General features: G+C 39.0%; 1 protein-coding gene and 2 non-coding genes across 4 annotated transcripts in view; 1 reads left to right on the top strand and 2 right to left on the bottom strand.

The window, feature by feature from the left end:
* Window positions 1-2904: 2904 nt before the first annotated feature.
* trnan-guu (transfer RNA asparagine (anticodon GUU)) lies at window positions 2905-2978 on the top strand. Its single transcript has one exon. It is a non-coding gene; the product is annotated as a tRNA-Asn (tRNA).
* Window positions 2979-4673: 1695 nt separating this feature from the next.
* trnan-guu (transfer RNA asparagine (anticodon GUU)) lies at window positions 4674-4747 on the bottom strand. Its single transcript has one exon. It is a non-coding gene; the product is annotated as a tRNA-Asn (tRNA).
* Window positions 4748-7613: 2866 nt separating this feature from the next.
* fam168a (family with sequence similarity 168 member A) overlaps window positions 7614-24299 on the bottom strand; it is a 41259-nt gene continuing 24573 nt past the window's right edge. For both annotated transcript variants that reach the window (XM_061719254.1, XM_061719256.1), the window contains 5 exons: window positions 22257-22337; window positions 16030-16175; window positions 14328-14514; window positions 12917-13043; window positions 7614-12699 (listed from right to left, as the gene is read on the bottom strand). In XM_061719254.1, coding sequence (XP_061575238.1) covers window positions 12931-13043; window positions 14328-14514; window positions 16030-16175; window positions 22257-22337 — 527 coding nt within the window. In that variant the 3' untranslated portion in view covers window positions 7614-12699; window positions 12917-12930. The remainder of the gene's footprint in view (window positions 12700-12916; window positions 13044-14327; window positions 14515-16029; window positions 16176-22256; window positions 22338-24299) is intronic.

The following is a 24299-nucleotide window of genomic DNA, read 5'->3' as shown; positions in this document are numbered from 1 at the left end:
AAATGTCAGAGCCTGGTTTAAAAAAATGTGTAATTATAGATTATATAATTCTAGATGCAAAAGATAAGTTGATCTATTAACGACGTTACCTTAGCTTTCACAATGCACCGTTCATGGAGTTGTTGATACATCAGCTCTCTCACCCATCCGCACACCATCTGGTTATAAGCTTCCAAACCTTTGTAGGCTTTTAGATCCTCAGCTGTGTATGGGCTTGGGGAAAAAATGAGGTAATTCACGATGTCAGGATATTGAATCTTTGGCAGAATAGTCGGGTCATCCGTGGTCCACGTTGTTTGCTCCAGCTCGTACGGATCATGGCCACCTAAAAGGTTTAATTTATCTTTATACCTCGCCCTTTCTGGAGGACCAAGTCCTTCCCGGTATCGGGTATCTTCCCCACGTTTTGCCGAGGTTTTCCGTGGTTTTGACATGGTCAAATTTTACATGTTAGCTTTGTTGTTGTAGTTCAACCTCCCGCCCTCCAGAGCCTCCACTCTGCCTACAAATAATGCCTCCGTAATGGCTGCCGGGTCGCGGTACCGCCCATTTCGTGACGTCGGTGAAAACCCTGTATATGGTTGTCTGTCTGTACAGTCATGCAAGTTCACTGCTATTAAAGCACTTTAAACTTTAAATCAAAGCATTTTGTTTTTTCATATAAAATAAATACATTTCTATGCAGTTTAGACGTTTTGGGGATGTCCCTTTTTTTGGCGCCTGCGCTGCTGAAATCGGGGCGTCCTTTATTTCTTTTTCTGAAAGGTGGCAACCCTAGTCTCTCCATAGGTGTAAGCGTCTGTGCTAGGTGGTCCTCGCCTCCTGCCTGGGTGGAATAGTAGGCATTGGTTGGGCCTTAGGCTCTGTTGGGTTCTTAAAATTCTGATGAATTCAAATCAACAGCACAAAGTCAATAATTCAGAGAATTAGATTATTTTTAAAGTGCTCCAACTCTACAGAAATGCTTACTGACACCTGAAGTTGCTGTAATTTGTAAACGGTCACCAAACGAATGTGAAGGAAAGTAAGGGCGGAGTTACCTGTATGTAATGTCAGGCTGTGAGTCCCAACTAACACAGCCGGTGTGCATCTTAGAATCCCTCTCGTCACCACTGTCAGGTGGCAACTTGCCTGTGGCTAACCATGGGTCACTTCCCATAATCTAGCGTGGCGAGCTAGCCGTCGTCAGAGACTTTTCATGGTGGTGCAGGTGCAGTACCTGCATGAAACAGGGACCCTTGAACTCCAACTGGACATGTTTCCAGCCCAGGGCGACACAAGCAGACCTGGTGTGGGTCTTTACTCAAAATCCGGTTTCCACAAAAGCAAAGAAGAGCCCCATCTCCCCTGGTATTAGTGGGGATGAGGCCTGTTTTTGCTGCCAGGTGTGTTAACAAAAGAACAGCAAATTAGCTGGCTCGCTAAAATACAAAGATGGTATTAGCCATAGCCTTAAAGTTTGCAAAACTGGCTGATAAAGAAATCACCACAGTCTATGGTCAATACTGGAGATGTAGCTAGTGTCTGGTGACGGAGAATATTTAGGATCGGTCCAGTCTGTGGACAGTTAAGCTAGCTAGTCATTAAGTAAGGGTGCCTTCAATTCAATTCATTTCAATATACTTTATTGTCCCACTTAAGGAAATTGGTCTTGCACTCGACAACTCAGCCACAAATGCTTTGACAGCTACAGTGACAAAACAATACATCACTGGGCACACCATTTCAGCAACAATTAAAACACACACAAACACTAATTGCAACATACTAAAAAAATCACCATTATAAAACACAATATGAAAAAGGAATTAATTAATAAAATGATTGCACGTCCTTTGGCCCCAAGGAGCATTGTTCAGGAGATTGATGGGGGTTGGCACAAATGAGTTCTTAAAGCGATTCAATTTGCACTTGGGAACCCTGTATTGTCTCCCAAAATTCTAATTCTGAGTAAAGGATGTGGGAAGGCTCAGCTACCATCCAACTGTTTGTTGGTCTCAATCTGCGCAAAAAGTGCAATCTTTACTACAGACGGGTAGTTATGTGCCAGAATCAGAAAAGGTGTTTGATGTTGTATTGTGGAACAAGCTACTTATAAAACAGTGTCATGTCATCATGATCACCAGCCAATCAGAACGCCCCTAATGAGGTAAATGCTTCTGAAGGAATATGTAAGGTGACATATCCCATAGTGACACATTAAAAAAAATGTTTTTGCAGTTATGGATCAGTAATGCAGTGGTTGACTAAAACCTATCCAATAACCTAAAATTAGGTCGGCATGGTGTAATTTAGAAAAACAGATGATAAGATCAGCCAGTAAAATATTTTAATCAAATTGAATTTAAAACAGTTAAATGAACTGTCCAATGTGTAGTCGCTTATTTACTTCTGTTAAACCACAATAAACATTTGGTCCCATAAGAAAAAAACACTTAGGCTGGGTTCCATTTACCTCGGAAGTCGGAACTCGGAACTGGGAATGACGTCACAGCCGAGTTATCAGCGTTCCAGTTACAAAGTAGGTAAACAAGTTTGTAGTTCGCATATACCACATGAAAAATGTAAATTACACTATAGCAGCATATATATGCCGAACAATACTTGTATACGACTGATTTAGTGTGACCAAAACTAGAATGAAGTGCTACGAATTTTTACGGAGCTCTCTTTTACTGTTTACAACCGGGGCAGCCATCTTGGAATGTGAACTCGGGGGTGGTGAAGACTCTCCCACTTTCCCAGTGGGAAATCCCACTTCGAGGGGCGTTCCAGTTGAAAATTCCGACTGGGAACTGGGAAATCCCCACTTCCGAGGACAAATGGAACGCGGCATTAGAGAGTGGATGTGGTCAGGGGCGTGGTTATCTACAAAATTTCATGCACGTTTCCCAGATGCCACTTGTCTCTGTGGCGCAATCGGTTAGCGCGTTCGGCTGTTAACCGAAAGGTTGGTGGTTCGAGCCCACCCAGGGACGACGTGTTTTTTTAATTTGGGAATTTAATACTAACGTAATCTATCAGGCCACAAAGCAGTTGTAAACACGTCCGGTATCCGCCAATTTTTTAGCAGTTCCAGTCCTCAAGAGCCTAAATGGTAAAGGTCTGTCTTTACTTTGACACACCTGATTCAAATGAGTAAGTAAGACCCGATACTTTTAAATTGATTTGTATTCCCTTTCTTTTATCTCCCTTTTTTGGGGGTCATTTTCTGGTTATTTTTTTGTTGTATTGATCCACTGCTGTCCCTAGATGGAGACAATGTTTAATGAGCCCAAAATGTTTGTTGAATAAAGCATAATGTACTGGAGAACACTTGTACAATGTGTTTTAATAGTGATGGACTTGCATTGAAGCTCACCATGGTTTGCTCCTTGCTGTGTGTAATTAATTAAAAACTAACCATAAAAATGAACATGAACTGAGGCAGTATTGATATTAAAATTGTAATTGTATTGAACATTATAACCTTCATCAGAAAACATATACAGAACTATATATGGGGACTTCTCGGCGTGATTGGAAAGAAGCGCTGTGATTGGCCTACGTCCAATCTGACATTGGACAGTGAATGCAATGATTGACCTACGTCCAATCTGACATTGGAGCAGTGAATGCCATGATTGGATGATGAAATTGGAGTTTGGACAGACGATCCTGATCCAGGTAGGGGATTATTAAAGTTGAATCCGAATACACACGCGGATGGTGATTGATTCTTTGAGTCAGGTATGAAGCGCAAAACGATTTAGAAACAGTGGTATTATAGACTGATCTGAAAAGTAATACTCTGCACAGCCAGGTTTCTCTTTTTGACATAAACTTTGAATTAGAAATCTACGACGGAGTATTAGGGCCAAACTAAGACAAAAAAAAAAAAAAATGGAAATTACGAAAATAAAAAAAGGTCATAATAAAAGAATAAAGTCGTAAAATTACCAGAATAAAGTCATAATGTTGTGAGAATAAAGTCGTAATATTACGAGAATAAAGTCGTAATATTAAATATATTATAAATATATAAATATAACTTCCCAAGATGCTCAATATTCCTCATTTTAACACAGGGAGAAGATGCTCTTCCTGTTAGAGTTCTCATAAATTAACACTTTATTCTTCTCGTAATATTACCACTTTATTCTCATAAATTACCACTTTATTCTCATAAATTACCACTTTATTCTCGTAATATTACGACTTTATTCTCATAAATTAACACTTTATTCTCATAAATTACCACTTTATTCTCGTAATGTTACGACTTTATTCTCATAAATTACCACTTTATTCTCGTAATGTTACGACTTTATTCTCGTAATGTTACGACTTTATTCTCGTAATGTTACGACTTTATTCTCGTAATTTTACGACTTTATTCTCGTAATTTCCAATTTTCCTTTGTCTTAGTGTGGCCCTAATACTCCGTCGTAGAAATCAGATACTCCTAAAACAATGTTCTGATAAAAACAGATGAGACACAAAATAAAAATGTTTCCTGTTATAGCGTCAGAACTTGATAAATCCTAAGAAAGGCTGCAGAAGATGATATGTAAAATTAATGATTGATCATCTAACAATCCTTGCAGTTTGTTGAAAACGAATCAGTGAAATCATTTCTGCCAATGAAAAAGTGAAAGAAGAGCAGTTCAGACAATCGGTGAGACAAAAACGCTCGTCCCTGGGTGGGCTCGAACCACCAACCTTTCGGTTAACAGCCGAACGCGCTAACCGATTGCGCCACAGAGACAGAGAACTGGCGTCCCCTCGGGCGGAGGCGGTTTTGGACGGAACACCCAACAAACAACACATGATTATACTTTGCGTCTATGTTTAATCAACATCTTCGCTTCACCGCAGATATCGGGAGAGACAGAGCGTCACCCCCACTCCGTTTATTCTATTAAAGAATCTTCATATTTTCCAGTCCATATTTTCACTTCTCCGTACTACACCGGCACACTATCGAGCCATCGTCAACTCCATTCCGTACTTTTTTCCCCATGTTAGTGAAAATCCATTCCGCGTTTTTCTGCTACATTTCACTCAGCTGCAAGGCTACAGAAAACTACTGGAGCACCGTTATCCACAAAGATCTCGTGGACTTATGCCGCGTTCCATTTGTCCTCGGAAGTGGGGATTTCCCAGTTCCCAGTCGGAATTTTCAACTGGAACGCCCCTCGAAGTGGGATTTCCCACTGGGAAAGTGGGAGAGTCTTCACCACCCCCGAGTTCACATTCCAAGATGGCTGCCCCGGTTGTAAACAGTAGAAGAGAGCTCTGTAAAAATTCGTAGCACTTCATTCTAGTTTTGGTCACACTAAATCAGTCGTATACAAGTATTGTTCGGCATATATATGCTGCTATAGTGTAATTTACATTTTTCATGTGGTATATGCGAACTACAAACTTGTTTACCTACTTTGTAACTGGAACGCTGATAACTCGGCTGTGACGTCATTCCCAGTTCCGAGTTCCGATTTCCGAGGTAAATGGAACGCAGCATAACTCATTATGTTAAAAAAAAAAATTAAGTAAAAAAAACTCCAACTCCAGCTGAAAAACAGGAGAATGTCTTGTAATTTATGGTGCAGCCTTATCATAATTGCATGGAAATGAATAGGTTTAATAATTGGAAACATGCCGGTCTACAATGTCGGTACAATGAATACAATTAGATTATTATATATTTACAATTATTCCCAATTATATATTTTTTATCAAAGCTAAAAAATATATAATTTATTGAACAATAATGAAAATTGTCTCTTCTCCAGACTGGCTGTTTCAGCTCTTTCCACAGATGTTAAATAGGATTCAGGACTCATAGACTTCAGAATAGTCCAATATTTTGTCCTTAGTCATTTTGGGCTGTTGTTAGTTATGTGTCTTGGGTTATAATGCTGTTGGAGGACCAATGACCTGAGAAACCCATCTGTCCAAAGGACACTCTCCCAGAAGCTTCGTGGCTTGTCAATATGCGTTTTGACAATTTTCCAGTCTGGCTTTTTTCAGATTTTCTGTCAAGAGTGGAGTGCTCTTCAGTCATCCCCCTTTTGATGATGATGTATGGTGGGATCGGACACTGATGTACCGTGACCTTGTAGTTCACATTGAATTTCTTTGGAAGTTGCTCTGAGCTCTGTTTGGTTTCCATTTGTATTATCTGTGTGTTCAGTTTGTCATCATTATCCAGGTCCAGGGAGGCTGACTACAGTCCTCTGGTCCCACAATTTCTTATTGTAATTTCCAGCATTAGTCCCAGGAACATCAAGATGTTTGTAGATTAATTTCTAGCCTTTATCTTGAGCTTGCCTGAATTATTTTTTTTTTTTTCTGATTTCAGACAACTACTTTGCTTTCTCAGGTCCATGTTCAGTGTGGTGAACACCATGATACTAAACAGACATTAGCATGAGCAATTTAAATCCCAATTTCTAGCTGAAAACCTAAATCATGATCTGAGACACAAAGCTGTTACATTAACTTGACAATCAATCTTAAAAATGTGTTAGTTTTGGTTTTCATAAAAGGTGTCAGGTGTTCACGCCACTGTTGTCAAGATAATTGATACAGTGCAACAGAATCTGATCATTTGTTATAGAATCTTTAATACTGCATTGCTACTTTCGTATAGTTTTTTTTTGCAGTTTATTGGTAGTTATAAATAGCCCCCCAACAGATATGGGCCAGATGAATATTAATAAATAAAATGTTTGTTTTTTCGTTCTACGTGTCCAATCCCTTAAAGTGACACTTTGTTTTTATGAGATATCCCTTTTTCATAGTTTCAGTTCAGTACACCAATCAATATTTGACAGATTATTTTGACTTGGTTGAATAAAACAAAATGATTTTAGGAACCTCAAGTTTGACAGCTACCGTGTTGCATCCTTTCTGAACAGATTGTTTGCAATCCACTGATCAAATCAGAACTGGACTGACATATGATCAATCTGCTTAATGTGATTTGCTGCAATAAGGTGCTGCTTTTAATTAGACTCAAAAGATTCCCTGACGTTATTGTCCAAAATCCCCTGGCCCCGACAGTTTTTATGTTTTTGGCTTTATGCAGTGCCAACATATTTGATAATTGTTTAAAATTTCAGCTTTAATGTAAAAGGTTTAAAAGCAAAACATGTCATTTACCATTAAGGAATGTCAATTTTTTATCAAAATACCTAAATTTTCATGGGTTCTGAAGAATTTTGACAGTATTTGGCTAAAGCTTGGCAGCAGAAGAATATTTCAGCATGACAACGATCCAAAGCACATCATTTGAGATACATTTTTGAGAAGGAAAAATCTAAATACTAAATAAAAATAAATAAATGTGAAGCAAAATCAAATCTTTAGCAAAGTGTAGCTGAAAAAATAAAAATGTCTGGAAATCTGCAGACGGTCCAGAGGTTTGTTGCGTAGAGACGCAAAGAACGACTCATCTACTTGGTAACTACGCATTCAAAACATTTGGCATGGTAGATATATTTCATGTAAGTGTATTTACTTGCTTTATTCTTAACTTTGAAAGTAAAACAATGTGTTTAGTGGGATGAATCCCAGCCAGAGCTTATGTAGCACATCATGGAAATGCAAAAAGTCACACAACCCAGTCGTCCTTTTATAGGAAAATTTTAATAGTTATTCAATGTTCTACATTTTACAGTAAATATACAATTACAAACTTGGCTTAGTTATAGTACTAAGATCACTAACTGATCTTAAAAAAATTATAATAATAACTCAACAACAACAAAAAAAAAAACATAAAAAAAGAGAAAAAAAAAGAAAACAGATTTACACTTCATATCACAAGCCTGATGCAGGTCCTTCACTCCGGACCAAATAGCTAACATACAATTCACTTCTCTCAACGTTGAACAGACGTTGGGCTTCAGTTTCAAACACAACCTTACGGTAACAGATATACCATAGCATGTGCAAACTGGGTACCAAACTAAAAACTTCCAAAGATGGGGATGTTTCCTAATACTCGATCTGGGGGGGAGACGAGTATGTTTTTTTTTTTTTGGAAGACGAGGAATTTCCACTTTTTGCATCACATTTAGTGTCAAATCAAACTAAAAAATATCTCTGACAAGTTGAAATTAAAAAGCTGCAGCAGAACATCAAAGACATTTAAGAGCCTACTATTCATCACAATAGTAGTGTTTTAATTTTTACTCATGAAAAACTAAGACTGAGCAACTGCAAGGCAAAATAAAAAAAATAAAAAAAGGGAAAGGGTGTTAATAGGGATATGGAGGGTAAAGGGCAAATGGAAAATGAGGAGGGGGTGTAATGAATGCTCCTGGTTCCACCGTCAGAGTGAACAGGTTCAAGACTGAAATTCGAAAAAAAAAAAAAAAATTAGGAAAGGATCAACCAGTCCTCATTAAAGTTATCACCTTTCAAGGTTTGGAAATGTTGTGAAGGACAGGTTGATGAATAAGCAAGATTATACAAGTTTCTTGATTAAGACAACTTTGCACTCCAACCTCCCCCTCTCTGAACACAAAAGTGTTCAACTTTCAATTAAGTGCAAATTGAAACAAATGAGGCAAGGAATGGAGTGAAATGAAGAGGCGCTTCCACCATCCTGAAAAACAGTCCTGCTCTTGGGGACTGGTGCTTGCTTTCAAATCTTCCACATTTTAGGTGGGTCTGCCTCTCTACTGAGCGTCCGTATCAAAACTGAACTACAGTTTAAGAGCATTGGTCCACAGCCCAGTTAACTCCTCCTGCAAGTACAAGTAAGACCTCCTCTGGAGTCCTGTTGTGTAAAAAAGGCATTTCTGAAAATGCCCTAGAAATAAAAGCCATTTAAAAAAACAAAACAAAAAAAAAAAGCTTATGGTCCACCAAATTATCTCAGTGCTCAAAATGTATTATCCAATTCCTAAATGTAGAAGACACTGAAGATTGTTTTATTAATCATTTAGGCTCAAAGCCATAAACTGTAGTGATGCCGCTTCCAGACCTGGTCACCGGCGACACCTTAAAAAGGGTCAGTGGTTTATCAGAAAGGTCATAAACTGCAGTAGATTACCACCATCAATAACAAATTTAATGTACACAATGTTTTTCAACATGACTGCTGTTCAGATGGGGTGGCGAGGGTAGCAAAGATCAGAACGATAGCAGAAAAAGCCAAAAACAAGAAGTTATAAGAAAAGAACGCTAAAATAAGTTAAAAAGTGGAGGAAGGAGGACAGATGATGTGACATCATTTTGCATCCCCAAAAGTTACAAAACAAAATGTTTGAAGGGATGCAAAATGGCATAAAGTTAAAAACGGGATAAAAACACAAGATATAGTAAGATACAAGTCAAACAGGTAATATGCGTCAACGACGTGAGAAAAAGGACAGCAACAGGAAAACACAGATTCACAGGAAGTTAGACATTAACAAGGACTCAAAGCTCACCAGTTTTTTTAGGAGAGGAAACTAATATTTACTGAACAACAATTGGTGAAATATGGCACAGAATAAAGGGGGATGGAAGTGGAGGTTTTTTCCGAGACGCCATTCAAGACATCTTTGTGCCCCCGAAATGGACAGGAAAGTTGGTTTTCAGAGGCTTTGCGGCAGCCTCTCTCATTCAATGAAAATAAATCATCCGTTTCAGTTCTGTCATCCATCCTCTACTTCCCTCCACATCTGTAAATTCACGCAACGATCATAAAACCAGGGGAATTTGGTGGCGAAATCCACATGTTCTGAAATTATTTACAGAGTTTGTTAACTTCTCCCCTCGTTGTGACAGATATGTAGAGGACAGAGATGCAGAAGTTTAGGGAAAAATAAAAGAAATATTAAAAGCACAAACAGTAGCTGCCACACTGATGCAACCATGCTTAGCTAGAAATACATTACTGTACCACTTGCTTTATAAATATACTGCATGTTTTTCAAACTTAGAAATCCAATGCTATAGTGAAATACACCTGAATATTATGCATACCCAAGATGCTCAACTGACCCAGAGGAAGGGAGAAAACCGAACAATTGAATTGAAAAATACTGACAGATGTTGTAGTTGATTAAATAATGCTAACGTAGAGTAACATTACTGCTGTCGCTAGAAAATCCAGTTTGATTTTTTTCCCCTCCCGTTTTAACTGGCATTAATTTAAAATATACAAGATCCTTACAAGGTGGGCACTTTTAATGGCTCTTGAGCTCTCATTTGGAATTTATATGAACAAAACGAGCATTTTTTTTGTTATAAGAACCAGGACTCGTATATGTGGTTTCCTCCGACAACGGCTGGATGCAATATCTTCTTGATAATTAACCTACAAGTGTACAAACATTTGGACTAAGAATACCTCAAACACTCGACCTTATTGTTTTATTTTAATTATGATATAAATTGCTTCTTCTTCCATCTTGCACTACAAAGCCTAAGTACCTGTCACTTAGCATTAAATTATAGTATAGTCAAGTTTTTTTTTCTTTTTTAAATCTTATGTTGTACAATATTTCCTCACAATGTTATTCCATACTCAAACATTTGATATGTTATACCCTTCTTAGCAGTTATTATTGGATGGAGACTGAATAAGCAGTCTTGAATCCATGTTTAGAGATTGCAACAATAAGCATTTTAAAAATCAATTCCAAAGGCTGATAAAATAATTACTGTATGTTAACAGCTAGAGGTGCTCCCTCATATTTTATTGCAATAATCAAACCACTTCACCCACATACCCGTGCAGAAGATGCTTTTTGAAATACCAATCTGTACTCTACAGGTCACAAGCTTGTGATGCGAGTCTTGTCATTTTTTTTTCTTTTCTTTTTTTTAATAACTACTGAAAAACGCCACAGGCCTCAATTGAGTAATAAGTCCCACCACCGCTTCTGTCGCCTGACACCAAAATCTTCTCCAGGCGAGGACCAATAAACAAGCATTTGGATTAAGATTGGTCATCATGCTTTAAAGTCCAATATGTCTCAACATACAAATCTATTGCAAAAAGGCATTTTTTTTAATGAACACCTAGATCATTACATTAGCGAAGTACAGCCTTGTTAATTTACTCTGGCACAATCACAACAGTATCATAATGCTGATGTAAATCCAAGTTACGATGTATTATTAGTGTTACTCCATCAAAGACCAGATATTGTGATGAAATTGCTCCTCCATCGGTCAGCTGTAGGCAAAAACACAGAATCCAATCTATCAGCACATTCTTTTGCTAATTTTTGTTATGAACTGAAACCTCATTGGCCTGACTGTCTCATTAGTTGTGAGTTTAGCCATTAGTCCTCGCCGGGATAAAAGGAAGGAGGAGGAGATTATATGATCACAGCAAATAAAGAAACTAAAATGTCAATGTACAATACAGTGCAAAAATAGCTGTTTGTGCAGTCCCTTGCAGGTAAAATGTCACAAACTCAAATGTCTTGTACCTTGAAATGAAATGACAGCCTGTGAGCATGTTGCCTCCTCCTCTTTCCTTACCGTCTGCTCTCCCTGCTCTTCTCTTCGTGCCAACGCAATCCCTTTAAACTCCTCTGCAGGCCGTGTCTGCCATGCACACCCCCGGATATCCTTGCACGTGTCTGCAAGTGTGTGTTAATGTGTTAACGTTGCAACTGGAGGTACTGTACAATAAGTGCCACTAAGTGATGGTGTTTTTTGATGCGCCACAGGAGCCCCTGTGTGTTTGTGTGTGTGTGTGTATGTGTTCGACCACCTGTGCTGTTGACACTTTTAGTATTAACATTTTTACAGTTTCTAAATGTACTGACCTACACTGACCCCATAAAAAAAAAAAAAAAAAAAAAAGAAATTGCTGACATGACCCAAGGAACCATGAAATGGTTCTAACTAGATTCAGATTTTGATAGTGTCACAATATACCAGGCTGCATAGTATGTAGCATGAAGTAGGTGATTCCTTTCTCAAGTGTGTACTAGGTACGACACTAATGTAGACAACGTTAAGACACAGCACAAAGGGAGGCGGCCAGTAAGTGCTCATAGCACTGACTCGCACTCACGTAAAGACGTGACAAGAGGGATGACGGACTGACTGTCGGACAGACAGCTACACGCTGGAAGACGACTGAGATCAAACTGAAATGAAAAGGAAAAAAAAAAAAAAAAATCACGCAGAAAATGATGAAAAAGAAGGAAGAACAAAAGGCAGGCAAAGCAGGAAAAGATGAAGTAATTCAGCAGAGTGAGGTAAAAATAACCCAAAAAATAATCCTAATGTGTTAAAACCCTGTGCTGATATCTAGTCGTTAGAAAATTTGGCAGCATTAGTCAATAGTCTTTGTAGACACTGATGGAGATGATGATGAAGAGTAAGTGCCTGATATTTTCCGCCAACTGAGCACAGCAGCAGGCAGGACCAAACACACCAACACAACACAGAAACAGGAGAAATCAGACATCTGTGACTGGTCAAGAGTCCTTTTGGAGTTCCAATGACACCCACAGCAGAAGTAAGTGAGGGAAATCACAACAACCATACAAAATAAGGTAATGACTGGTTGGCATATGAACAGAAAAAAAAAGCAGCTTTTGTAAAAACATTAGAGAATGTCGCATAATAATAATAATAGTAAAGTGGCGGTTGCACTTTAGTTTTTGTTCTTGCAGACAGGTGCCGAGTTCCCATGGTTACCGCTGGGAGCACATGTAAGATTTAAGCAGTTGCATACGATGGTGGACTCCAGATCTGGTGGGAAAGAAGAGCAGAGGCACACATTTGATTTAGGACGGCCTCTCGGGAAAACAGGGAAAGCAAATGTGAGGCTGCACAGTTTGTTCAAGTCAAGAGAGACAGGGGAACAAAGGGAGGAATGAAAACGGAATGAGGGAGGAAGGAGCAGGGAACAGATGGAAGACTGGGGTGGGGAGGAACATCTCAAAGTGGCAGGAGGGAGGACACTCACGTGATGGGTGAGCTCTACCAGTGGGGCGGTACGTAGCTGTAACCAGGTGTCCCTTGGGGCCTGTAGGTTGGCACAGTAACCGGGTGTGCTCCAATTGGAGGGTGCTGGGGCGTTGTCAACAGAGTCCCTATGTATTATACAAATACCATCCATCACAAACCAGATACTCCAGGTGCATGAGTTCAATGATCCCCATGACAAACCAACACTTTAAACCTCCCTAAAATACTCCCTTTACCATTCAAGCTAGGCTTGCCACCAGTCCCTTAAAATACGGAATTGTTCCGTAATTGGGAATTAAAAGTTGCATTCCGTATTGAACCAATACAGACATATATTATGCTCTTATTTATTGATGTCATAATATACAGGTGAAGGTCGGAAAATTTGAATATATTGCAAAACTTTATTCTTAGTAAATTCAACTAAAGGTGAAACAAATATATTATTTCCCACTACATTCAAAGTGAGATATTTCAAGCCTTTATTTGTTATAATTTTGGTGATTATGAATCACAGTTTATGAAAACCCCAAATGAAAAAATCTCTATATTATGAAATCAATAAACAATTCAATCGTCAAAATAATAACAAATAAAGGTTCAACATATCTTGCTTTGCGTGTAATGAGACTATGTAATATATTAGTTTCACCTTTTAAGTTGAATTATTGAAATAAATTAACTTTTACACCATATTCTAGGTGAATTATTGAAATAAATTAACTTTTACACCATATTCTAGTTGAATTATTGAAATAAATGAACTTTTACACCATATTCTAGGTGAATTATTGAAATAAATTAACTTTTACACCATATTCTAGTTGAATTATTGAAATAAATGAACTTTTACACCATATTCTAGGTGAATTATTGAAATAAATTAACTTTTACACCATATTCTAGTTGAATTATTGAAATAAATGAACTTTTACACCATATTCTAGTTGAATTATTGAAATAAATGAACTTTTACACCATATTCTAGTTGAATTATTGAAATAAATGAACTTTTACACCATATTCTAATGTTCCAACCTTCACCTGTAGGTTATATTCTACATCTGGGCTGATGGACGTACACATCATAGGATGGTATTTCAGATGCTAGTATGGTTGGATGTCTGTACAGTCATGCAAGTTAAATGCTATTAAAGCACTTTAAACTTTAAATCAAAGCATTTAGTTTTTTCATATAAAATAAATACATTTCTATGCAGTTTAGAAGTTTTGGGGATGTCCCTTTTTTGGGGTCTGCGTTGCTGAAATCGGGGCGTCCCTTATTTCTATTTCTGAAAGGTGGCAACCCTAATTCAAGCATAAGTAAACAAATTGACAAAAGTAGAGATGACAGGCAAGAAATAATAACCAATTGCTTTAAAAGAACAAGGAAGAAATAACTGTCCAACCTGCACTCATGGCCATGGTTGTCCCGGCTACCATCCCCATGGCAGCCATGCCGTTGTTGCGCGGGGCAGGAACGGGGACGGGGGCAGGATAGAGGGCTGTGGAGGGGATGCTGTTGGGCTGCACCACAGTGGTGTGATGGATCACATGTGGCTGAGCCGCATACACCGGTTGGGTATAGTATGCTCCCTGTGAGGAGAACACACACACCAGAGCTTAAAGGGGACCCATTATGGCATTTAATGTCTATTTTAAAACAGGCCTTGAATGTCTTAAAAACAAGCTTTTGATTGTTTATATACAATATTCTGAAATTATTCACTGTAAGGGAAGGGGGTTATAATTTAAGGGGTAGTTTTAATTTCAAAACTCAGAGAGTGCACACCACTAGAAGATGTTTTAGTATATCAGTGTGTGGTGTCAAATTGTGGAATAGGTTGAGGGAGGAGCACAAGGAATGTTCAAACATAAATCATTTCAAAAACACGTATAGAAAAATATTTTTCACAAGGTACAGGGATGAGGGTTATTGACTGTCACCATGTGTTCATTGTTTATGTGTATGTATGTATGTATGTGTATGTATATATATATATATGTATATATATATATATATATATATATATATATATACACACATATATATATATTTTTTTTCTTTTGTTAATTATTATTTATTTATATGTTGTCAGCACAATTAAGAAATATAACGAAAAAAGAGTGTATGTGTGTGTATGTATGTATGTATGTATGTATGTATGTATGTGTACTTGTATGTTTGTGTGTATATGTATATTATGTACGTACAGTATGTGTGTGTGTGTGTGTGTGTGTGTGTGTGTGTGTGTGTGTGTGTGTATATATTTATATATAATTAAGAAAAGAGTAATGTAAAAATAAAAAGGACATAAATAAATATTGTTAATATTTTATGGAGAAGGGGCGGGATTAAATAAGTTATACTTCTTCCCACCCCTTTTCGGACATGCAAGTGAAATTACTGTGCTGTTTTTTTGTTTTATTTTGTTTTGTTTTGTAAAATTGTCTTGATCGGCCATTTTGTATTATTATTTCTGTTTTACTTGTTCATATTTACGTTATATATCATTTGCATGTTCGGAATAAATCACTAACAAACTAACCAACTAACTAAATTGTTTTTTCTATATAAATTAGAAATTCAGGCTCGTAGAGGCCACATCAGACTGGATGGCTCATCCGATGTACAGACACTGCAAAATTTGGTTGCTTTCCTCCTTCTCTGAGTTGGCAGACTGAGGGGAGACCCCTTTATATATGTTAAAGCAAGAGAAAACGTGTTTTTCATAATAGGTCCCCTTTAAACTGTGGACACGTCTGGACACACAGTAAACACAGTTGACACGCAATAATTCCCCTTCAAATTTTTTATTTGGTAAGATTTTTCAGGCTCTTGGTACGTAAGATAATTACAACCTTCATCTTCTGAACCCCAAAACAGAAACCACCTCATGTTCAATTTCCTTTTTGTCAGCAATTAGTTCAAAGCTGAAATTCAGGAGACATATGCTCAAACTTTTGCACAGACTGCATAATGTCTGGTGTCAGACTTGTGAAATGACTTCCCCTTATTACACAGTAATGTCATATTGTCAACCAGGCAACACAAAGCCATGACAGTGAAATATCTGCAGCGCCAGGACAGGCTGCTTGTCATAACCTTACCTGTGCATAAATGTTCTGCTGAGGGTAGGCACTGCGGATGGGGTACATAGCTGTCTGGTATGGGGAGGGGCTGGGGGTGTAGGGAGGAGGGGCTCCATTTGACTGAGTGGGGGGCACTTTGTACGGGGTTCCCGCTGCAGTATATCCTAGAAACACAAAAGACACAAAACACAAACAAAAATTTAATATATCAGCTAAGCAACTCTTAAATTAGATTATTTAAGCACAAATATTACTTTGTGTTTTTGGGCGACTTGGTTTGTTACTGGCATTTTAAATTAGATATGGGAAACCTGATAGCCATTTGCTTGTTTTTACATCCGGTGAAGTGGCATCCATTTTGTGTTTTAAGCCTGAGGTTTATGCTTTTTATTTTATTCTTCAAGTCCTGAGAGAGAACAATTTAACTGCAGATCAGACACTGAAACACGCTGGGGACCTGAGTGGAACTGCAGAGTCAGGTGATTATTATCTACAGCTCTTCACTACAAGGAATTCCTCTCTTCCAGGAATCCAACTAATTTTGTTGCAAGCTATTAAAAGCTTCTTTAACCCAACTACAAGCCATCCTTTCTCTATGTTTGAAAATACAAATTCAGAGTTGATAAGCTGAATATCATGTGAACAAAAACCACCAGCTAATAGTTAGGTACTGCGTTTCTCCTGTTTGACGGACAAAGATGATGCAATAAGACACATTTGTTCTATGTAATACCTACACTTAGGTTGTGGAGAAAATAGTAGCCAAGTGAGCTTAAAAAAAAAAACCCAAAACAAACCCAAAAAGTCATATCAATGAAGGAGTTATCTGTGTTTTAATTTTTGCATTTCCCTTTAAGTCCAGCAGATGGGGACTTGGGTCATCTTTCAAGGGGATTTCAGCCTAAGAAACAGCAAAACCACATCTGCCCCCCATGAAAAAGCTTTATAATACAGACATAACCTTGAGCCTGTTACACTATATCTGCACTTTACATGGAAAAGGGGAGAGAAGCTGTGTAGTTATCATTAATTAAGTACATTAAAAATGTATGATGGAATATGAACCGTAGAGCAGCAGAGAACCAGAGAAAGATTTAAACATACACTTCCACACAGCATCCACCTTTACCAGAACATAATTGAGGAAAAGTGTGAAGCTGGAAGACTGTGAAGACATCTGGCTCTGACTATTGCCTACACGTGCTCTGTCCTCTGGGCTGCAGTACTGCCGAGCGGCCACTTGGAGGAGACTGAAGGTCAAACAAGCTAGGAGCTAGCTGCCGCTGCCACAGAGCTGCTGAAAGCCCTTCTCTCACACAAGGACGAGGGAACAAAGAGATGCTGGAGCGGCTCTGTGGCCAAAAGTCTGCATGCTTGTGTGTGTGTGTGTGTGTGTGTGTGTGTGTGTGTGTGTGTGTGTGTGTGTGTGTGTGTGTGTGTGTGTGTGTGTGAGTCAGAGAGAGAGAGAGTAAATGTGCGCACACATGCTCATGCAGTCATTCTCTGCTCTAACATGCATGCAGGGTAGCAGAGGACAATGGTGTGTGACAAATACACAAAAGCCCTGCTGATAGAAAACAGCCAGTCAATGGCCTTGAGAAATATCGACCAAGACACGTTTCTGATCAGGCTACAGCTGAGTTTCTCCGCGTGTTTCACTTCGTCCGCAGGATATTTAATAAAAATCTAGTCATTTAAATGACATAATTTTAAGCTGTGTGGAATGCAGACAAAGAAACTTGCAGGGAAGTAACAACAACAATGATGCAGCCTCAACAAAGAGGTTCAGGTTTCTGTTGGAACAAAGCAGACAAAGCTTTGCCAAAGCAGAGCTAATATTTTGTTTGACTTCCAAAAGATAAAAACCAAACTCGGGGAGGAAACGAGGGGAGGCAGCTTCAGGAGCAGCACAAATGAAATCCAAAACCCCCCTCTACTGCCTTTGTAACAAACATTTACGAGGACAGGAAACAATTAAAGCAGCCATTTTCACCTTTATAGTGAAATATAATCATGAAAGCTTTCCCAAAAACATATGTCCCAAAATTACCCCCAGGGAGATACATAAAAGTTTTTTGAATGGAAAACAATTCAAATATAATTTAACAGTCCCATATTTAATACAGTTGAAGTTCTCTTCCTTACATTTATTCCATCTTGACTCAAATATCAGATGACCCCCCCACCCTTTTTTAAAAATCAATACACAAGTTATTTTTGATAAATTAAAGAGTAATGATGACAAAGCAGGTCAAAATGACAATGTCTGTATGTGTTAAAAAGTATTAAATAACAACGAATGTAAAACTGGAAGGGAGTTTCACTGTCTAAGCTTTGTTTTCTTTTTTTCTTCTTTTTTTAAAAGAAGAAAGTGTTTGAACAAGGCGTAACCGGTGAAATGTACATACAGCTTATCATGAAAGGACCATGTGGGAGGCTGCTGGACTCAGAAACGTGGTCCTCAACAGTCCCATGGTTTGAAAAACCCTAGATGACGGGTGTGTTCAACTCTAGCAGTTTCTATGGCTTTCAAGTGAGTAGCCCAATGGCTCAAATGATCCTCTTGTTGTTGTGTGTTTTCCCTTCCCAGACATGCTCAAACATACTCCACCTCAGTCTCCTTTGTTTGTTTTATTAAATTACAGTGTTTTAAGGGAGTCTTTGAGACTTCTTACTGCCGTGGATTACACAGTTTATGCCTGGACTTATGTTTGGCAACTCTTTAGCCTAGCCTCTATGACCATCATTAAAACAAATTACCATCGAAACTTTATCTCATTTCTTTCCTCACTCGCTCTACGTATGACCTGCTTGTTCGGGACGTCATGTTTTTTTCGTCCGCATCTCAAACTCTCTCGAGCTGTTATGATGTTATGTTAAAGCTCCAATTGTCAAGAGCACATTCAGGCTTGTGGATGTAAGGATCGTTGTGATTAAAAGTTTAGACCCTGACTCAGGGTTTCCGTTGTCCGGTAATTGCCGGACTTTGTCCGGTAAAATATGCCGAAGTCCGGTATTTTATAATCTCTCCGGTCAAAATGTCCGGTGAAAATACTCACTGGTGCTGCGGGACTAGAGTCCCCGGGAGTACCGCGGAGGGACACGCCGAGCCTCGGTGCCGGGAGCCGGGAGGAAGCGGAGCTGCGCGCCGACATCCACGTGTGCGTTGATTTATGGTTCCGCGTCGCACCGACGCAGAGCCTACGGCGTAAGGTACGCGTCGCCGCGTACCTTACGCCGTAGGTTACGCGCAAGCTTCTGCAATATTTATTTATTTTTTGAAGTTACGCTCGCGAGTCAATTGACGGGACTTATTTTATTTTAAATACCCTGTTTTTCAATAAAAATACTATTAAATGACTTGCATTGATATCATACTACTGCATATGATTTATTTTTAACCTCAATAAATTCATATATCCTATGTGACCGGAATTTCAAACATTTGTCCGGTAAATTGAAACCCTGCCGGTCACATTGTCCGGTGCCAATTTTTTCTAGCGGAAACACTGCCCTGACTATAGGACAAAACAAAAACGTCTCTTATATTTGGGTCAGTACGGTACCTTTACTACAAGTAGTATTACTAGCTCACCCCTCTGCAGCCTCCTAAAACTGCCAATAATAGTACTCAAAAATGTCCTGGGTCAGAAATCCTACATGTCCAATTAATTGCAAAAATCTGACGGTATGAAAAAGACTGATTGACAGCAAGACTGAAATGTCCTGATCAGATCTACAACCACAACACATCTGCTTTAGGGAGCAGGAAGAGAAGCCCAGCAGATGCAGGGCTCCAGACTGCGACCAAATGCTCGCATTTTGCGACCAAAATTTGAGTATGTGCGACTGAATTTCATGTCCACTCGCACACGTGCGACCATTAAATTTGCCAGTGTTTTTTTTTTTTTTTTTTTTTTTTTTACACGTTAAACGTGGAAGGGGTGCGTCAATGAACCCGCAAATTTGCAGGCTAATGAGTGTGAAAGGGAATGAGTCGGGGGATCTATTTATTTATTTATTTTTTTTCGTTTAATTTCACCAGCTCAAAGCAGGTATTACGCCCGGACCACATTTAATGCGACACCGCCGCCGCGGCGCGCACATAGTTAGAAGAAAGAGGTGGCGGGTATGTTTGGTTTTAGTAACATCATGCTCAGGCAATGAGTCTGCAATGGCCCAGACGGGAGACACATGTAGCTCAGTGCTTAACTTTTATTTTTAATCCACTCTATATTCTTCTGGTTGTTCTCCGATACGTTCCCCGCCTGAATTATGGTTCCGCCTTAAATCGACGCGTAGGCTCTGCGTTGTTGTAACGCGGAACCATAAATCAGCCTTCACCCGGTAAAGAAAAAAAAAAAAAAAAGAAAATGTGCTCCAATACAGCAGGTCTCATCATTTTATTTTGAACACTGCCAAAACTCTAACTTAAAACGTAACTAGAACTTAAAATTTGCTTGACGCAAATGAAAGTTACATTTTAACACGTGGGAAAAACACCTTACCTTTTAGTGATGTGTGTTATCAGGTGTAATGGCATTTTTAGGTTAGAAATAAGAATATTTCTTGGTAAGATCCTTAGTTATTTGAGTGAAGGCAGTGAATTTGGTCAACTGGTGTAAGTCCAGGGTTTTAGTAAAGACACAAGTAGGGAAATGTTATTGGCCAGTACCCCCAATATTTGTACATTTGTTAAGTACTGTGTTTAACAGTTAAATTCATGGCTGAAAGGTTACTAAGCACTTTGTTACCAAGCACTTTTTTATCATGTGAATGTATGTTTTTTTAATATATAATGACAGCAATGGTGCTGTCAGTTTACTTTATGTTGCGGCATCTTTAAAAGTGCACAATAAAATGTAACACTGCATGTGAAACAGCACATTGTGGTAATTCATGAATCTATTATGAAATACGTATTACTAATACACTGAAATGTAGTAGAAATAAAAAAATGTGGTTAGCGTGTCGATAAACGATGTGCGCTCCTAAAATTTCTGATTGTGCCCCTAAAAATTTTCAGTTAGGGGCTACTGTGCTCCTAGTGAAAAAAGTTAGTCTGGAGCCCTGAGATGCATCTGCTGCTTTACAGCCAGATGTTACTGGCCAGCTTCCCACTCCTCCACCATTAACGCCTCTGGGCTGAGAACACCACTTAATCCATATTGCCTTGATGTTTTAATCTACCTTCTGTATACATGAGTAATGGAAACGATACTTCAGTTTTTGCAGCAATGTTTGATCTATGACCAAGCTGTAAACCCACCCATGACTTGGACAATTATTAAGTATGTAGGGAAACTATTTGCTTAGGTTAAGTGTGCATAACAAATGCGTAACGTTAATGCATCACTAGGCAATGATACGGAGCAGCAGCCGTAATGGATCTATTTGACATAAAATTAAAATGTCAGCAAGTAATTCAATCAACACATTGTAGGCCTGACTTAAGCTAAGTACAGATATTCATTTCCCATCAGTACATTATTCAGCTGCTCTCCACCATGGGGAGTTACTACTCAGCAGTAGATTTCTGAAAACTATTCTTAATACATTTAAATTCCATGTTATAAACATAGTGGGTCAATACAACTGTGATAATGTTGTAGTATTGCCATATTGTTTCAGAACATTTAAAAAGTAGCAGTACATTAATTTTGTTATATATTTGATGACATGGAAAGTTTCTGACTTTCATTATTGCTTTTGTACCAAATCATCATGATCCTCTGTTTACATCATCTGGTTAAGAAAACATTTCTTTTTATTTCACCTCCTTCCTATCACTTAATTGCCATTGCACCAACTATAAGGAAAACTTTGCAGTCCTGAATTGCAAAAATGGATGTATATGAACAAATAGAATATAGATAATGAAGAAAAAAGGGAGAAATATATTGGATTTATTCTGTCTGCAACCATGTCAAAGTAAATAAAAGAATGCCCCCACCCCCCCCCTTTTTTTTTTTTTTTTTTACAGATTACATTTTTCCTGGTGCCCAAACGCTCTCTAATATAGGGCTGTAAAGTGTAAATGCTATTCCAGGCATTAGAGGAAAAATACTGCATTCACTGTTGATGTTTCATAGTACCAAGATCTACTTAAACAAGAGGGAAAAAAGGCAAACATCTTTCTGTAGCTCATAAGTAAAAATGATAACGTTCTTGTATATAATGCATCTTACTTGTATGTACACATCATAAAGACACTGAATAGTTTGTGTTCGTGTGTTTCCTCTCACCTGGTGGATATCCAGGACTGCCTGTTTGATAAAGGTTGGGTGTATAGGTAGGAGCCGTGGCAGGATAACCTCCTGGATAGCCTGGAAGAGGGTAACAGGTGAGACACTAAATGTTACAAACCATAGCTTAAGGAGCAGGCGGGACAACCAACAACTACACACACACACGCAGAAAAAGGTGAGGCAGGATGTGCACAGATGGCGCTCATTAGAAAAATGTCTGCACCAATAACACAGTCGGCTGAGAGAATCTTACAAGCACCAATTTGGCAGACAAGACACACCTGCCAATATGCTGTGGGAGGAGATTAAATTCAAAAACATTAGCAATCCAGGCAGGCGCGCACACGCACGCACGCACGCGCGCACGTGCACACGCACACACCCTCTGGTGTTGCTAGGAGTTCAAAGAATGAAAAACAAAGGAGGAAGACAACAAGCAGAAAAGGAAAAAAATAGAGAGAAGTGATGCTCTCACTGTTTGTTATTATGGTCAGAAAGTCTCCCAGATTATCTGTTCTGCAGCCCAGACTCTGCTGAATCTACATTTAGCTACTGAAAGCTGATTCACAGTCTGCAAAGAGAGTCCTCAAATATCTGCAGACATTGCAGAGGGAAATGGCAACTGTGCACTACAGGATTGAACAACTTGTCAAGAACTGATTCATTCAGAGTGATTTCTCCTCCTGCTTTGATTTTTTTTGCATTCTGGATTAATAAAATGTATTTTTAAGATAAAAATGGCAACGTGAGCATGTTGCTCTCAGCTCTGGGAAAACATTTTACATTATCCAACTAAACTGATCAAGTCACTTAGAAACGAAAGAATTCAGGGATGAAAATAATTATCAACGTAACCCACACAAGCATGGGGAGAATACCACCCGGTGTCTGAACTGGAAACTTCTGGCTGTGCGGCAGCAGTGCTGATCACTGCACCAGCACACTGTGATGAACTCTGACTCGGGGAGAAATAAGGAAAAATAGCTCCAAACTGGTAATAATTAACAGCTGCTCAACTATCAAGCAGCACTGTGGCAAAATAACTTCAGCCTGGTATAGATCCAAGTTGTGAGTAAAACATCTGCTCACTAATGTAATCCTATTTCATCTCAGAACCCTTGGCTTTTCATCCTCTTGCTTCTTCAAACTGAGTTACACAGGGTAAAGGTTAAAATACTCCCCTACAAAAATGGGATTGTGCTTAAAAGCTGTCAAGTCTTTTCCCTTTTAGGGAAAAGGTCTGGGGATGCTGGTGGATGATCAGCTTGTGGTATTTATGACTAGACTGCAAACACATTCTGTAGCAGTTAGCTACATATGGGATCAACTAACATCATGTCATGATGAACTAATCATTGATTGTGTGATGAACCGTGTACTAGGGATGGGCGGTATGGACTAAAAAATGTATGACGATAATTTCTGGCATTTATCACAATAACGATAAAAAAAATACCAATTCTCTCTCTCCTTCCTTCCTTCCTTCCTTCCTTCCTTCCTTCCTTCCTTCCTTCCTTCCTTCCTTCCTTCCTTCCTTCCTTCCTTCCTTCCTTCCTTCCTTCCTTCCTTCCTTCCTTCCTTCCTTCCTTCCTTCCTTCCTTCCTTCCTTCCTTCCTTCCTTCCTTCCTTCCTTCCTTCCTTCCTTCCTTCCTTCCTTCCTTCCTTCCTTCCTTCCTTCCTTCCTTCCTTCCTTCCTTCCTTCCTTCCTTCCTTCCTTCCTTCCTTCCTTCCTTCCTTCCTTCCTTCCTTCCTTCCTTCCTTCCTTCCTTCCTTCCTTCCTTCCTTCCTTCCTTCCTTCCTTCCTTCCTTCCTTCCTTCCTTCCTTCCTTCCTTCCTTCCTTCCTTCCTTCCTTCCTTCCTTCCTTCCTTCCTTCCTTCCTTCCTTCCTTCCTTCCTTCCTTCCTTCCTTCCTTCCTTCCTTCCTTCCTTCCTTCCTTCCTTCCTTCCTTCCTTCCTTCCTTCCTTCCTTCCTTCCTTCCTTCCTTCCTTCCTTCCTTCCTTCCTTCCTTCCTTCCTTCCTTCCTTCCTTCCTTCCTTCCT

The sequence above is a fragment of the Cololabis saira genome, chromosome 4 (assembly GCF_033807715.1).
Source record: "Cololabis saira isolate AMF1-May2022 chromosome 4, fColSai1.1, whole genome shotgun sequence".
NCBI classification, from domain to species: domain Eukaryota; kingdom Metazoa; phylum Chordata; class Actinopteri; order Beloniformes; family Belonidae; genus Cololabis; species Cololabis saira.
This window is presented reverse-complemented; position numbering and strand designations above follow the sequence as displayed.